At 43.2% G+C, this 17576-nt stretch overlaps 1 protein-coding gene across 1 annotated transcript; it reads left to right on the top strand.

Moving 5' to 3' along the window:
• Positions 1-207: 207 nt before the first annotated feature.
• Positions 208-14625, top strand: IGFBP3 (insulin like growth factor binding protein 3). The gene is made up of 4 exons (XM_074145699.1): positions 208-598; positions 4421-4650; positions 7441-7560; positions 13825-14625. The coding sequence occupies exons 1-4, from the start codon at positions 208-210 to the stop codon at positions 13948-13950; spliced, it is 867 nt and encodes a 288-aa protein (XP_074001800.1). The 3' UTR covers positions 13951-14625.
• The last annotated feature ends 2951 nt before the right edge of the window (positions 14626-17576 follow it).

Raw genomic sequence — 17576 nt, 5'->3', positions numbered from 1 at the left:
CGCTGAGGATACGAGCGGCGGAAGCCTCCTCTCCCCGCAGCCCCGCGGAAGGCGGCGCGGGCGGTGCGGGCGGTGCGTGTGCTCGGCTCCGCGCCCCTCCGCCTGCGGCGGCCCCTGCGTGCCGGCGGCGGACTCTGCTCGTCCCGCTCCCCGCCCGGGGGGTTGCGCGGGGGCGCCTCCCGGCGGCCCCCCCCTCCGCCGGTTGCCATGGTGCCGCGGCCCGGCGTGCTGTGGGCAGTGGCGGCGGCGGCGCTGGCGCTGCTGGTCCAGCGGGCGGCGGCGGCGGCGGCGCTGGCGGGGCCGGTGGTCCGCTGCGAGCCCTGCGACGCCCGGGCGCTGCAGCAGTGCAAGCCCCCGCAGCCCGACTGCGCCGAGCGGGTGCGGGAGCCGGGCTGCGGCTGCTGCCTCACCTGCGCCCTGCGCCCGGGGCAGCCCTGCGGCATCTACACCGAGCGCTGCGGGGCCGGGCTCAGCTGCCAGCCGCGGCGGGAGGAGGTGCGGCCGCTGCAGGCGCTGCTGGAAGGACGCGGGCTCTGCACCAACGCCACGGCGGGCGGCAAGCTGCGGGCCTTCCTGCTGCCGGGACCGCACGCTGCAGGTAAGGGGGGGCCTGCGCCTGGGGGCGAGGGGCGAAGAAGCTTAAAGAGCGCGCCTCTTCTCTCCTTCCCTGCTTCCTCGCTTTTCTTTTGCTTTTTTTTTTTTTTTTTCCCTTCTGTTTGTTTGTTTTTTTTTTTTTAAGTTAAAAAGTAGCCTCCTGCACGTTGCGGGCGGTGGGGGTAGGGGGCGGCGCGGGCACGGTCACTGCAGACCCGCTCCTGCGGAAGGGCCGGCGCTCGCCGCCCGGCGCAGCCCCCCGGTGCCGGCCTGCGGGGGGCTCTTGGGGCAGCCGCGTACCGGGGCTGGGGTCATTTTACAAGAGGGGTACTGTTGACGAAGGAAAGGAAGATTTACCTGTTATGCCTTATTTATGTATATATTTGTTCTCTTCAGCGCTGATGCTAAGAAGTAGCTTCCCGCAGAACAGACAGAGTAGCTCTTTTTTCACAAAGAATGGGGGGTTGGGGAGGGATTGCGTGTTGTTCCTGCGGGTGCGCGGGGCTGCCAGGCTGCGGAGCCTGGATGGAGAGAGGTTGAAATCCTCGCGATTTGTCCCCAGTGTTCCTGGAAAGAGGGTACGAGAAAACTGGCGAGTGTGGGCTAACTCCTGGGCTGCAGCGCGGTTAAGTTAGGGGAATGCTAAGCACAGAGAGAAGAAGAAAAAAAAAAAAAAAAAAAGTTAAAATATGCCCCTGGCCCGGGAAGGTGGTAATTCAGAACAAAGGGTTTGCACAGCACTGTTTAAGAGGACGTTGGGGTTTTGGCTGCACTGCAAATAAATCTTTGGTCAAACAAAGCTTTCCCATACCTCTTACATGTCTTGTAAATGAGACGTTCACAGAGCAGGTTTTGTTTTGTTTGAAGAGGAAGGGACGGTTGGAAAAAGTTCTGTTAGCATGCACATTTGGAAACTTAACACAGGGAAGCTTGGGATTCAGATCAAGAAAGCACAGTCCCTCTGTGCAAACATTTCATTAAACTGCTTGCTAACCAACAGCAAATATGTTAACATTTATTTAATAGAAAAGTGTGTCAAAAGGCTTTCCACTGTTTGCATTTTTAAAAAGCCAGGAGTTTTTCGGCTAGGTTGCAGGGACTCTGGCTGGCCTCTCCTTAGCTGAGGAAGTGGAACCAGTGCTCCAGTTAACCGGCTGCTATGGGAGTAGGGGAATACCTTATTATAATTATTTCTGTGCTGCTCCCAAGCTGTGACAATTTGAATGAGGGAGAGTTAGGAGGTACTCACTGAAGTTTTAAATCTCACTGGAACACGGAGCAGCTTCCTTCATCACGGGAACCTGGCTCTGCGTATTCATCCTTCACATGAATCAGAAACGAGGGGTGTCTCTCCATACTTGAGAGCTGGTGCTGTTTGGTGGAGGGGTAGTTCTTTTAACCATGACTGCTGGATAAGGAGAAAGGGGAAGGCAGAGCTGCGCTTTGCTGAAAACCTTTCTGTTTTCAGCCTAAATAGTCAAAATGCCGAGTTTCTGCATTCTTGGCTGAAGGAGAGCTCTGATTTTGAAGTCACTAGGAGCTTTGATTCCTTAAAAAGTGCAAAGTAGGATCCTTACAGTTCACATTCAAGGAGTGGAGGTTGCAAACCTGGGGTGCAAGAAAGAAGTATACTGAACCTGTGTGACATATAGTGCCCACCTCCTCATGGGGACCGCTCCACTTTCAGCTCTAAATCCAACACTCCCTGGTATACACCCTTCCTGAGCAGGATCACATCATCGCCCTTAGGCACAGCTAGGTCCTGCATCACATGCTACACTTTTGGTCGTTCCTTATTTACAGAAATTGCTAGAAATCAGTATGGGGTGGTGTATATTACAGTAGCTTCTTAATGGCAACTGTATTAGGCTGCTGACTTACTTTCCAGTTCAGATTTTTTGGGCACAAAAGTGTTAAGTAGTAGTGTGTATGTGCAACCCTTCTAATCTGTTTTTTAAAACAGAGCAAGTGACTCCTCGTAGCAGTTTTGTTTCTGTTACAAGGGTATGTGGCACCAAGTTTTGTGAAACTGAATTATTCAAATATGCTTTACAGTTTAAAATGTGGCATTACAACTGTTCCAAATTAAAGTGTGGGAAGTGCTATTGAAACATGATGGTCTGTCTAAACTGAAATGACCAGCCTGGCAATTATTTAATGCCCATTAAGACTATTTTCTACTTATTTTTGATAGAAGAGGCAAACTAATGAACTGGACTAAATGACAGAAAACCTAATAGGCATAGTATTTATAGTTAGGAGATTCAGGTTTATAACATTTTATTGTGTAATTTCTTCATTGAGAATGTGGGAAAAAAATACCACTGTTTAAAACCAGCACATTAAACCACCAAAAATATGTTCAAATACCACTGAGAGTCTGAGTTAAACCCACAAAAGCCAGGAAATTTAGACTTAAGACTCAAACTTCCTTAATCCATTTGCACTGGGAGTTGGATTTTCCTTGTCAATTATGTCCATTGCCAGCAGTGGCTACACTAAAACCACTGGTACCAAGATGTTAACTTGAATCCCTCCTGTTCCTTGTGTTCTTTCCCTGGTCCTGTGTATTGGCAGTGCCACTATCCTGCCTGTGTTGAAATATTTAGAGTCAGTGGGCTATGTGAACATGGGCTTTCAGGTTTACCACTGAATTTCTTGGCTTTTGTGGTTTTTCAGAAAGCCATCAAGTACAATTTTAATACAGATGTCCAGGATGTTCCTTGCACATCAGTTATCATTGTACACTCCCAATATGACTTCCTTAAAATAAAAATAAAAAAAGTGGCCGGCAGCCAAGGCAGGAACTAGTGGGCCCTTACTACTTAGCTGATGGGAATATCCAAACTTGAAAAATTCCCTGGAGGAAATGCAGCTAGTTACAGTTACACTGCAGGAGTCTCATGAGAGGGAGAAATGCAGTGTAGACAAATACCTCAGAAGGTACAGGAACACTGGGCCTATGCAGTATTTTGGAAAAATGTGCTTCTGCTGTATTTTTGTGGACGGTAGTTTAAAGAGAAAATATTTTTGAAGCTTGTAATGAAAGTAGATGTTTGTCCTTTGACACCATTTCAGAATGAATGGCATTTTTTTTGTCCATTACCTGTACAGTGTATTTTGTACACCTAGAAATGTTTCTGATCTTAATAGCAGAAGAATGAAAACGTGCTAATTTTTTCTCTTTCTTTTTCTGTATGTTGAATAAAATTAAGAAAGAAAAAGTGCTAAGAATAGCTGACTAGAACCATGAAACTCAGTGTGGTAGAATTTATTGTATTAAAGACTCTTATTAAAAAAACCCATCCGGCCTTCCTGGGGAAGACAGAGTCACGCTACAGGCCCTAAGTTACCCAAGCCAGCCGCCTTTAATGCCGTTGGTGCAGCCACCCTGGCTCCGCGGGCGCGGCGGGGAAGGCTCCGCGCCCCGCCGCCCGTGTGGCCGCTGCCCGCTCCCCCTCCGGCCGCGGCCGCGTCGCCGGCGGCGCAGCCCTGCCCCCTCCTGCCGGCGGGCGAAGCTGCAGCGACACCGAGGGGCGAGGACGGCGGCGGGGTGATGTCTCGCGGCGGGGGGGAGGTGGCCGTTTCCCAGGCGTTGGGCAGCAGCACGGGCGGTGCAGGGGGGCACCTTGCGAGGCTGGTGGGAGCGAGGGGATGCTTGGCAACAAAGGTGCTGGTGCATGCGGAATGCCAAGTTGTTCATCTTCTGTATGTCGCTATTTTGTAAAGGAAAGTTAAACACATCGATTAGTGTTCTATGTTGCCCTTCCAGACGCAGCTAGCAGTTGATTAACATTGTTTCTTCACTGCGTTTGTTCTTCTGAAGGAAATTCCAGTGATTCAGAAGAAGAAGACCGGAGTACCAGCAGCATAGAAAATCAGGCCATCCCAAACTCTCACAGGGTGCCAGATTCCAAATCACATCCACCGTACACCAAAATGGATATCATCAGGAAAGTGCAAGCCAAAAATACACAGCGGTATAAAGTGGAATATGAATCACAGAGTACGGATACACTGAATTTCTCTTCTGAATCCAAACAAGAGACTGAATATGTGAGTACTTTTGTAAATGGAAAGGCATTTCCCAGCATGTGAGTGTGTGCGTGCATGTGTATGTATATGCATGTTCTGCATATGAAAAGATAAATAAATAAACTAAATAACTAAATGGTGGTAATTGTAACCATTTAGGGCATTCTGACTGTTTAATCAGTAAAACTATTGGATCTGCAAATGCAGACAATCAGCAGACCGAGCAGAGCACATTCAGAAAACACAGAGGCCTGACACAATGATGTTTACCTTGATACAATTACGATTTTCACTAAGTAATTTCTTAGAGACTAAAAGTTCTTGTTCTCCCCTATAATTATCACACATTTGTTTGAGTGGACTTGGCACAGGTTCAATAGTGTCATCATTAAATTTGGTTGCAAACAGCATTATTAGGTTGCAATAATGGAAAAAAGATGTGGTGGAAATGTTTAAGGCCAGGCTGGATGGGGCTTTGAGCAACCTGGTCTAGTGGGAGGTGTCCCTGCCCATGGCAGGGGGGTTGGAACTCGATGATCTCTAAGGTCCCTTCCAACTCTAACCATTCTATGATTCTATGATTCTGTGTTTCACATTCAGTGTAGTGGCATGGTGTTCACACTCCATGGCACAAATCAAGGGAGATTTACTTAAGATGGGTTGAAGATTAGGATCTTGACTGATCAGTGATTGATTGTGTGATGCGCTCTGCTTGCAGTCGTCATTTGGTGCCACTGCCTAAATGCAAAGGCTCATGGGCACATGAGCTGCCATTGCTTCCTACTGACTGTGCCCAGTGGATTTGCAGAGCATCCGGAGTGTGGGGAATCTGAAGGGAGGATAACTCCTCTTCCTGGACATCCTGGCTGATAACCCGGTGGTTATTCTTGTGCCTGTGCCAGATGACCTAAAAAATATGTCTGGATATACATTGGCATTTCATCAAAACAGTCATGGTGAAACCAGACATAGCTTCCCATCTGCAAAAGAAGGTTTTGAAACCTGTACGAGGTGGAAAGTTGTGTCTGAAGAGAGTTAACAAGTTAACTTGGAAGGATGGTGAGGCTGCCTGTTCAGTTTGTCACTGATGTCCAGCTGTCTAGTAAAAGCATTTCAGTATCTGCCTTCCGGCATGTCCTCCCGAAAACTTGAAGTGCCTACAGTAAATGAATGAACTTTGGTAGCTCTAAGGAAATAGGGTCCTCGTCTTAACTAGAATGAACATTTCACTTCCGTGGTAGTTGGACCCCACGAGCAAAGGCACGCTGACTTACCAAGGCTGCCAGTGTCTGTAAGAACCAGAAATAAGCCCATCGGGGACAGGTGCCTTTGTCAGCAAATGCCCTTCTAGCTGTGTCTGCCTGTTAGCTTTTGATATTGATCTCTCTGACTTTGGAAGCCTGCTTCAAAATAACAATTACAAAAAAGCTGTTGATCTTTTTGTAGGACTAACTCAGGACCAAATCTTTGAGCGTGTGTGATTTGCAGTCAGCATGTCTGACCAGTTTCATTTTTTTAAGGAACTGCCAATAAGAGCAGAAACTTAAAGCACATGCTTGGAGCTTGTGAGATTGATGCTGAAAGGAAACATATGGAAGCAGCAAGGAAGGTCTTTGCTAACAAAAAAAAAAAATCCATTTTCAACTCCAGTAGAACTGTGGAGTCTGTATGCTTTCAGATACTCACATGAAAGGCACCTTACATGAGCAAACTATTAATACTGCCACTTAAAAGTATAAATGTCATTACTTATTAAAAATTGCACCAAGTCTTTGTGTTGATACAGCAACCTAAACTTCTTAAACCCGTGCAACTGTGCAAAGGAATTTTTTTGGGTCTCTGCTGAGGAAGTGGGTTGGTGGACCCAGCCAGTAATGTGCCCAGACAGCAGTGTTGCTAAGCTCACAGTTTGTAGTCTGTGACTCTTGAATCCCAGTCCCGCTGCTGACACCGACTGCTTTCTTGGCCTCTGGCAAAATGTGAACTCCTCCGCTCCTGGCTCCTGGTTTTCTGACTGCAAAGTGGGGCTCATAATGCCTTACTCCCTGCCCTGGAAGGCTGCAGTGAGAAATAATTAGTTGATGTTTGAGACATGCTCTTAAAAGTGCTTCTGGAAATTCTTTTTGGCTCGTTGTCCTAGAGCTAATCCTCACTACATTATTGTCAGACTTTTGCAGATGGAGAAAGTTAGGCAAAAAGTGACATACTTATCTAATGAGAGTGTTGCGTGCAGCTGTTCCTTTGCATGGCTGCATGCATTTGGTCCAGTTGAAACTGTGAATTGTTGTCCAAAGTTGCAGTATTTTTATATGTACATATACATTATGCCAAACTACTTGTTTTCAATTAAATATGTTTCATTTAAGCTTTCAAGTACAGCAGAATCACAAAAATGAAATGGCATTAGGGAAAATCTACCATAGTGGTGTATTTCTAGTTGCCTGCCGCCTTCTTTACCCAGCTGGTGCAAGGCCAACTTTTCCAAACCTAAGTTAGGTTATATATAATTGATTTACATACATAATGGATAAGCCTTCCTGTGGCTGTGATTTCAACTGGAAATGCTAGTCTGTGCCTTAGCATAACGTAAGGCCTTCAGTGTTTAGAGATCGGTTTATCCTGAATAAAGCAAAAAGTCAGAATTTTATCTGTGAACGGTCTGCCTTTTGACATATCCAACCATCCCTTTTTTTAATGGATTTTGTTTGGGTTTGTGCTTCTTGCCCTTTAAAGATTTATTACCTCTTGTGTGAAAGGCAGCATTTGGGAATTAAGTTTCATCTGTGTTTTCTAAAATGTGCTCGTTAACAGGGGCCCTGTCGTAGAGAAATGGAAGACACTTTAAACCACCTAAAGATCCTGAATGTCTTGAGTCCCAGGGGTTTTCATATTCCAAATTGTGACAAGAAGGGGTTCTACAAGAAGAAGCAAGTAAGTACAGAGTCTTGATCATTTCGATGAATGCAGTTTACCTTTTCTGCATGTTTACTGAAGGATTGTGCCAGCAAGGTGCGTTATGTATCATTTTACAGAGGAACTAGTTCATTTCCAGTTTTAGGACCTGATCTGGTAGTGCTGAAGCTTGTCAAGTGGGGACAGTGTTTTTATTTTCTGTTGGTCATGACAACAGATTAGTTTGAGAAACTTCATACCTAATCACACATAGATTGGCTGGTGTCCTAGATACTAATGCCCTTTGGTTTAAAAAAAGGCAGTGCCTCTGTAATAACCCACAGAGCTAAATGTTGCAGTCACCATATGACTGCAATAGATCAATGCTTTGAATTGTAAATAGCTGCTTGAGAGTTCCTAGAAGAACTGCACTGGATCATATTACAAAAAGCAACTTGAGAAAGGCATGTATCTGTCCTTTATGTGCTACACAGATCGCTTCCAAAATCCAGGTCATGTTATCGTGAAAGTGATAGGTATAGTAGTTACTCTGCAGCAAGGATGGCTTCTCGGCCCTCTTTGGTTCTAGGGTTGTGACCTTTCTTGACAAATGCAGACTTAAAATGCAGGTATTTATACTTTAGTTGTGTCAGGTTGAGCTATGGCAGCATTCTCCATTTAGTGCTGTCCTTGAAGCTCATTCAGGAACTTGGGGATGTGCAAGACGTGCCAGGTTCTTTGCTTAGTGTGCACATTCCATCTAATTCCAGCGTTTAGTGACCTGCCTCCAAATGTGTTTCTTGGTATAATTCCAAAATTTCCTGAATTGAAAAGTGTCTTCAAGATTTTCCTCAAGGCAAACCCTCTGTAAGGACAGATTTTTGTTTGTGGACCATCTCGTCTCTCCCATTTAGGTTTACACGGGTCAGCCTCTCTCTCTCTGGTAACCAAGGGAGGGGCTCAGTGTGTTACCAGCTAATGCAGGTCGTTGGTTGGAAGTGAGAGGCTAACCTCCGGCCAGGCACCCTTATTTTAGGAATGGTATCTCTCCATTTTTTAGCTTCCAGCTTTCTTAGAAATGGTCTTTCCCTTTTGGGTATTCCCTGGAGCTCTGTGTTAAGCTGGCAGTGTCAGGTGGGGTATTTGCAATAGGGGTGAAGTTTCTAGCCTTCCCTTCTGCCATTAACCCAGCACTGACTGCACTGTTTGACCTTCCGGGCATGTTGCTGAGCTTGTCTACGCTCCACAGCCTTTCCCAAGTAGGTGGTGGCAACTCCCAAGCGGGGACAGAGTTTCTTTTTATTGTCTGGAGTTTTGAGAAGCCCATGTCATTTGTGTCCCACAGCATGTGAACTAGCAGAAAGCAGTGTGCTCACATCTCAGTCTGCATTTGTTCAGAAAATAGGTGGGACTGCTGTGTGGAGTGAGGCTAGGACTGTGTTTTGTGCCTGTGCTGTAACAGCATTTGCTTAGCTACCCTAGAACAGCACATCATGTAACTGTATTCAAGGCACACAAGCGTACTGTAGGCCTTTTCCTTCTCTAGGTATTACAGAAGACCGCAGATTGGTATTTACTTTGTTCAGTAGATCTTCCTTTCATCTGTCTTCAGACTCTGAGGTTTTTGCTTCATCAGCAAAAAGATGGTGGTTTGCACAGGGTCTCTGGCATGCGCATGGAGTAAATCAGCTTCACAGTAAGCATGTATTACAGTGCCTTGCTTTTAAGGATGACTGTACTTTAACATGAAGTCATCATTCTGCCGCTGAGGCAGAAAAAAAGGAAATACAGAGGAAAAAAATAGGAAAGACAAATAATACACTTACCTACTCTTTGTTCCTAAAAGTTGATTTACGAGAGTAAGGTGTTGGTACGAAGCAAAGACATGCTTCAGCCCTCCTGTGTAGCGTCTGTGCTGCCTGGAGACTTTGAAACTGCGTTAGGAAAGGTTCCTGCTCTGTGTGCAACAGCCCTTGGTCAGCAAACAGAGAGGATGAAGGGGCACTTTCATACCTGGCCAGCCTTGTCAAGTGCTGTGCCAATTTACACAGGTCCAGTAGTTTCAATGGTAGTTTGAGACAACTTGGGAGCTTGTAGGAAATGCCCACAAATGGAGCCCATGTGAGTAAATATTCTGCATGAAATGCAGTCGGAGCGCTTCTCCTGTCAATGAGCCTCAGTCAGCGCTGGGAACCGGCCTTCATGGGTCAGGCTCACAGAGGCAAGCTTCTCACAGGAACAAAATACAAACCAAAAATTATGTATATGAGTTGCCCTTGTGGAGTTAACTCCTAGAAAAAGACATCAGTTTGAGAAGTGAGTGAGTCCCGGACAGATTGATTTCACTGTCTGCAGGGCAATGCGACAATTGCATCTCTTTGGTTTTCTCTTTCGAGCATCAACATGTAGATCTGGTATTTTAGACACCATGAGCAGGTGTCTAATCTCATTAACAGAATGCTAGGCTGTTTTATTAATTTCCTTCATTGCTATTATTAGCAACATTCAATCTGTAATTCAGCTGTATTCTGTTGTGACATCAAAATTCAGAACAATAGGTTATGAAATAGACAGTAAATCCATCAAAAAGTGAGTGTGAGCTAGGCATTTTTAATTCTGGAAATAGCTGCCAGAACCACTGTCTAGGATGATAATGTAGATAAGTGTGTAGGAATCCTAAGAATTATGATCACCCTGGAAATCATTAAATCTCATTCAGGAGGCACTTCACATGTTAGTATATTCTGCCTTCCTGGTCACCTCTCTTCCAGTCAAGTTGAAAGCAGTTATTTTTGAAGACGTTTGTGGATATCTAGAAACTGACTTTTCAGGAACAACCATAGGGAGTAATTTGCATATGTGAAACAATTTTAAGAACATAAATCTATCTGTCAGGGTATAACATGAAAAATATTTCACACCTTGTGTTTATATGTAAACTTTTTTAAAATCAGACGTATTAAAATTTCAAATTCTTAATAAATCACACGTACTATTTAACTGTGGTGTATAGGTATATTTGCGTGGAATAGGTTGATACAGGCACATTTCTGCCTCAAGCATGGAAAAAAAAGGTTCTGATGAAATTAGAATTATTATATGGTGCAATTACTAGAATTGCCCCATATTTGTATACTGGAGCCAGATACTCACCTAAATGTGAGCTGGCATCGTTCCACTGAAAACAGGGCTGGGCTTGGCAGGAGCCAAAACGGCCCAACGTGTCCGTCAGTGCTGTATGCAGCCTGTTGCAGGAGACCACAGTTGTAGCTCCACAGAGACCTCTGGGCTGACCAGGAATTCAGTGGGATACCATATGGTTTGCTGCGCCCCACGAATGCCTCTGTGGCACTGCTTTGTAGAAGGGAGAGAGGCAGGTGGCACAGAAGCTGGCAGCTGGTGTTTCTATCAGAAGAAATTATTGGCTCCACCACTTGGGCAGTTTTCCAGCTCTTTGGACTTCTGAAGTCATACAGAAGAGCTGGACAGAGCCTTGAAATGTATGTGGAGTACAAAATTCAGAAGAGCAGATTTTTGATTTTTTTTTTTCTCATATGAACTTCTGTAGGGAATGCAAGCTAGCAGTTTCAGGATAAAAGCATCACTTTGAATCAGAAGTGCTTTACTGTTGACAGCATGGCTGCGCAGGTAGTACAAAATTGCAGATTGCAAAGGTAAATTGTTTTCTCACAGAGCATTATTTCAGCTGTAGAATGATCTAAGGGTTCCATTTTCCAAAGGGGTTGTCTAGAAGAAATAAAGAAATATTTTTAGTAGGGAAGGTGTTCCTGCACACTAACTTAATGTTGTAGTTAATTCCAAAAATTGATTATGCAACTGTAAAAAGCAATCAAAATTTCCAACACCATGAGATAACTTTAATTGATCATTTGTTTTGAGAGTGATGCAAGCCTATGAATCAGCGAGAGTTGTGTGTAACATACTTCATATAGTATTTCTAAAAGGGGAGGCTACGTTACTATTATTAGCAGAGTGTAGTTTCATTGCCGAAGCACCAGGCTGGCAGCCAGAAGCCCTGTGCTATAATTCAGGCTCCATCTGTGTCTGCTCTCTTGGAAAAAAACAACTCAAGAACTGCTGCCTCAGTTTCCTTTTCTGTAAAATTTAAATTACGTAAAGGCTATTGTTTATGAATTCCTCAGTTTCGAGCATGAAGAATTTAAGTCACTAAATGTTAATACGACTTAAGCGAGAATTACAAGAATCAGTGGACTTTGAGCAGCCATTCAGGAAAATCCTAGACAATACATGCAAGCCTTAGTCAGGCTTTTGAGACAATAAACATAAGTTGTAAAACTTACATTTAAAGATTTAGAAAAACAGCCAAACACATAACTAGAACTCAAAGGCAACTAACCATGTATTTTAGCAAATTGTTGATGTAGCTGTTCTCTCGGTGGGTTTGAACTTCTTCACCCTCTGCTAAAATAAGCTGATACGTACTTTAAGCTTGATTTTGTCATCCTGCTGCTGTCCATTTGCATAGGGCTAACGTAGAAGGGCACAAATTCAAAGAAGAGAAGGCATTGCATTATTTCTGCATTGGGCTTGTTACTCAAAAATATATCATGAGGGTAGTAGATGAATTTGCAGTTACAGTGATTAACATTACTTCATTTACTCTAGAAGAAAATAAGCAATATGGAAACTTTTTCAGAAATTTATGTCTAATGTGTGATCTGCTCCCACCTCTCTTTCATGAGCTCTTTGTGAAGACTGTCTACCCTACTCCGTGCTGCCACAAATTAGTTGGCTCAGGGGCCAACGCACTGGCTCACACTGTCCCCGGGAATGACCTGTATTCAGAGTGCTGTCCAAAATATCACCCTTTCGCCTGAGGTCCTAAACTAGACATGGAGAGGGTCAGGCACTTGGGGCAGCATGTGAAGCCCAACACTTGCTTGATGTTTCCTTGCCTACTTGCACGTGGGAGAGACCCCTAGCTTTGTGAGCCGTTGGCATACCCACATGGGAAATGGAGACAACATCTTAGACTCTGGAAAACAAGCAGTTGAGTGGTAGTGGCAAAGGTTACCTGACTTGCACCAGCCCGAACCTCTGAAATACTTGAATTGCTGTGAGTGTGATCTCAGAGGCACCATTTGCTCTGCTTGCAAGATAGCCTTTACATTGTTGAGGGCTGTAAGTGGCTTCAGTCTAGCCTGTCTTCCTTCGTGTTGGCAACGCAATGATGAAGCCTCACTCTTTGAAAAGCTAGGTATATTTGTGTCACTGCCTCCTTTGTAAGTCTGTCCTGACTAAGCAGCCACCTCTGTTAGCTTTTGCAGAGAATCCTGTATCACCAAATCTCAAAACTTGGCTATGTCTTGGTACTGAGATTGACCATGGCAAACCTAGTGAGATAATCTGTGTCCTGGAGATGCGTGCCTTTTGAGTGGGTGAAAACCTTGCAGGGTGCCAGAGGTTCACAGGGTTAACTGTGTCCAGGGTTGCACACTGAATGCAACCTGCAGCATGTCATCTCCTTTAGTCTCTTTTTTTACCATTCTTGGTCCTTGGGGAGAGAATTACTTAGTACAGACGAGACCTTATAATGCATTTTTACTGCATTACTGTTTCTAAAGAAGTTCAGTGTTGTTCAGTTAGAGTTTCAGGTTGTGGAGTTCAGTGGAGTTTCAGGTTGGTCAGCATTGCTGGCAAATTCCACCAGCCAACTTCTAAAGCCGACATAGGCTTTAGACTAGTATATAAGCAACCTTATTTATAGGAAAATATACATGTAAAGTTCTGGTACACCTAGCAGTTGCTGAAGTGGTAACTTCATTACAGAAGGATTATGTGTCTGTTAATAAATGTCAACTACAGTACTGAAATTCCTCCAGCAAACAGATGCAAGCCAAGGGTGTTTATTGCTGCAATGACTGTCTGCCAGACCTGTGCTTTAGCGTAGAACAAATCTGTTACCTTTCTTCTCCAAAGATGGGTCCCAGTCATCAGCCCCGACTGTTAAAAAGTAGTCCTGGCATTCAAGGGGGGCAGCTGTGCTGCTTAAAACAATAGGGAGCCATTCATAAAGGCTGCTTTCTGGTAGTGTTCAGAGAAGTTTTTTTATGGAGTAATTGGACCCAAAGGGGTTGATGGGCAGAGCAGGTAAGCTTTTATTGTAATACTTTGTAGTGGTAATAAATATTCTGTTTGATTTTGTTAGGTATGGCCAGGGTATGGAAGCGCAGCTATCAAATGAGTGGGAGTCCCTGCTACGTAACACTAAGAGCAGAGAAAACAGAAGTAATGTTAACTGAGTCTTTCACTCTGTTTCAGTGTCGCCCATCCAAAGGCCGAAAGAGGGGTTACTGCTGGTGCGTGGATAAATACGGACAGCCGCTTCCTGGGTATGATGGGAAGGGAAAAGGAGATGTCCACTGCTATAACTTGGAAAGCAAATGAGGGCTGGGTGCCAGCTCTTCTGGCATCTGTGCATGGCCACTGGACATCGCAGAGACCTTGGAGGGGCTGGGCAAACACTGTGGACTGCATTGTGCGTGGAGTAACGAGCTCTGCCTCCTGCGGTGATGGGGAGTCACAGCCCCTGCAGGCGCTGCTGCAGCTGCACCCCGCCACCCGCACACCTTGGGCTTCCTTTAGGACGCGTAGGGAGCTCTGAATTCCCACGTAAACCTGCACTATTCACACCCAGAGAGAAAAATAAAAAGCACTTCGGAATGGATTCAGGGAGTCTCCACTGACTTTTTAAAGAACGGCCTGTGACCAATTTGATCCCGAAAGATACTGTTTTTTTTATTTTAAAGAATATAGATTGTAAGCTTGTGAAAGTATTAAAGAAAAAAAACAACAAAGCAAAACAAAAAAACACAAGGAATTTTTTTAATTTTTTTTTTTTTAAAAAAGCTTAAAGGTTAAGCTTATTTTACAGGTCTGACGGGAAACATCTTCACGGGTAAAAAGTTTTATAAAAATCTCAACTTTTTAAAGAAATGTATTTCTAAAATAAAGACACGGCTATTTTTTCTGTAAAATATATTATGAATATTCTGCTAGTCTGTATTTAATATAATTGTTTTTTAATAAACTTTATTTAAATGTAACATGAATACCAAATACTACACAATAATTCTAGCGTATACTTCTGTATGCAAAGAGAAAGTAAGGGTATGGAATCATTTACAAATATGTATAGATCCATATGCATACACAGCGACTTATTCTAGATAATAGAAATGAATTTGTGGAGCAAAGGAAGTGTTTCCAGAAGAGATTAAGTTTTGTTATTTGGAATAACTACAAATAAGGAGATAATATTTTTTAATTTCTTTTTAAATTATTTTATTGGTATTTCTAATGTACCCATCACTGAATTATGCCACTGGAAAGGATAACAGTCGCACTGAGGCTCTCAGTAAAGCATTCTTCTGTTTGTCCTTTGCTTGAGTTTGTGCAACAGGACTTGCATTTCCTCCGTTTCTTGCTCACACTGATACAGAATATTCATGGACAAAAAATTACGATTACAGTACCACCCTTTCTATTATTTTGAAAAGCTATATCTATTCTGTGTTGTGTTTGTACACTCTACCAAAGCACACATTCTGTATGAGGAACTCCTGTTGAAAACAATGCTGACAAGATAGGGGGATCATGGTTGAGGCCCCCAAACTTCATTTACGCTACACACAATTGTTGCTTGCTTTGACATTGGTAGAAATTATTTGCCTGCATCTAAGCATAGAATAGGGATCGTTGGGTTTAAATATTTAAACCATCTGACATGATGTTATATGTCCTTTTAATTGGAAGAGAAGTGATGTGGTTTTGTTCTGGTATGTGATGCTTTCACATAAGGAACTTTGGCAGCGTTTTTTCTTTTTTTTTTTTTTGAGGCTAATTGTTTACTGAACTTCATGATAAATTCTGTATGACAATGAAATCTGGATAAGGAAAGGTGGCCTGTGAAATGTAACATCTCTCTGGAAAGTAATGCCATATTTTGTATATGTATTTATTTATATATTTTATATAAATATTTTATATATTTATATAAATATATAATATATTCTTCTATGTGTCACTATAAATGTTTGATGTCACTGTAGAAAAAAGAAACCTTCAACACTGTAATTTCATGTTGGGTTGGGAATTCTTTGGAGGCTGAGGGCAGTGGGTTTCCAGACGACGGGCCCAGGCGTTGTGCTGACAGAGGAGAAACCACGGGGCTGAGGTTCCTCTCCCTCCCTGTGAATTACAACCACCCTCGTTCCTGCCAGCAATGGCAAACGGCTTGAAATGCTGATGTGAAAAGGTTTGGGGTGTTCATCTTGGCAGGCTAAAGACAGCCAATCACCCACCATAAATCAGCTGTTTAAAGCCTTACCCTGAAATGTATTAGTGGAAGGTCCCTGTGTGCATTCTGCATATCTTCCTGATTTCTGCCTAACAAAATGAGTTCACGTCATCATTAAAACTGACATTTTTTAACCTGAGAGTAAGGAAAAAAGTATACATGGAATGATGCTTACTCCAGGCTAATGCAGATTCCCTGACAGGTGGCTGCAGAAAGCTTTGTGAGGTGAAAATTTATTGCAATATTTTTACTGCTAATGTAAATGTAATGCCTGCAAAGATTTGTTGGCAAAAAAATAAATGCTGGGCCTTTTTTTTTTATAGTTGTAAACCAGTTCCTTTCAAATAATTTTACAGAGGGAAGAAAGTTATAAATACAATATTTCGGCACATAACCATGGATATGAAAATAAGGGTTGGATTCACGGAAGTCCGTTAGTATTTTGCCCTTTTTTTTTTAAATCTCTATCTCATGAGCCTTCTGAAAAAGAAAAGTAGCTTTTCACCAAAAAACATGGATAGCTGCCTTGCAAGCCACATTTTGCCAGTATGCCAGGGGTTTTTCTAACAGCCATGTGGCAGTATTTATGACTGGTGTATTTTGTCAAGTTCGTAAGCTTTTTGTGTTTTGCCCTACCATTAAAACCAAATAACTGTAGAAGCAGCTGGCTAGTAAAGGTCCTTAAGTGATACTAAATTCTGTAATAAACTTTATTTTTAAAAATACTACATCTCAAGGAACACAAACTGATTCAAGCAAGCAATCTGTCACATGGATTATTTAGGAAATTGCATTCAGCTCCTTGAGTGGTATTAATGGTCTTTGGTATGTAACAGAGAAAACATACAACCATAAAGGGGAAAGAAAAAAAAAAGCATGGTTCTGCAAGTCAGTTTGGTTATTTTGCTTCCAACAGTTGCCTATAAAACAAAGACTGTGTCTAAAAATAGCCAACACCCCACACCCTCCCGCCCCCAAAAAGCTCACCTGTAATTTAAAGCTTCCCCCTTTTCAGAAGTTGCATTTTTGATATATTTTTCATGAGCACAGTTGCTTGCACTAGTACTTCCCATTGTCTATCTGATGTTCCTGGCAGCTGGTATTCTTGGTATGAAATGCAGAATAACATTATTTCCCCCCCCCAAAAAATCATCCTTTAAAAGGAAGAGAATCAGTGGTGGCTTTTTTCTTTTTGTGTTTTGGTTTTGTGGGGTTTTTTTTTTACATTCTTATTTCTATGAAGACAAGGGTTCAATTCAATAGACAAGTTGCTTGTCATTCAAAGATTTTTCTTATGGCTGAGAACCAGGCTGCAATTAAAATAAAAATATTTGTGGGCTACATCCAAGCAGCAGAATGTGGGCAGCACGAAGCAAATGTGCAGGTCAGGATCAGTTCAGGGGAAGATCTTTCTGTGCACAGGTTAGAAATGTTTCCTGCTAAGAACTGCAGTGAGGGGAGGGCTTTGGTTTTGGCGGTGGAAATGGAACCAATGCATTTGAAAAATGCCTCCTGTTTTGGTGCCTTCACTGCCTTCAGTTCAAGAGTTCTGGGGTTTTTTTATGTGAACAGTTTTCAGCTTTTTTTTCTTACTTTTGACAAGCTTTTTCAAGAATCTCAGGTGATCTGGGTGAAAGTTATGAAGTCTCAGAAAAATCCATGTAACTGCTAACATTATTTACATCAGGTATTTGCATGAGAAGGCACTACAAAA

The sequence above is a fragment of the Numenius arquata genome, chromosome 3 (assembly GCF_964106895.1).
Source record: "Numenius arquata chromosome 3, bNumArq3.hap1.1, whole genome shotgun sequence".
Lineage (NCBI taxonomy): Eukaryota > Metazoa > Chordata > Aves > Charadriiformes > Scolopacidae > Numenius > Numenius arquata.
Note: the sequence above shows the minus strand (reverse complement) of the source record. Positions and strands in the feature narration are given on the sequence as shown.

What these genes read in the sequence shown, in the direction of transcription:
- IGFBP3 (XM_074145699.1), top strand. Translation starts at nt 208, where the DNA reads ATGGTGCCGCGGCCCGGCGTGCTGTGGGCAGTGGCGGCGGCGGCGCTG. An exon ending in CCAAACAAGAGACTGAATAT is followed by an intron (nt 4,651 to 7,440) that starts GTGAGTACTTTT and finishes GCTCGTTAACAG; the next exon opens with GGGCCCTGTCGTAGAGAAAT. An exon ending in GGTTCTACAAGAAGAAGCAA is followed by an intron (nt 7,561 to 13,824) that starts GTAAGTACAGAG and finishes ACTCTGTTTCAG; the next exon opens with TGTCGCCCATCCAAAGGCCG.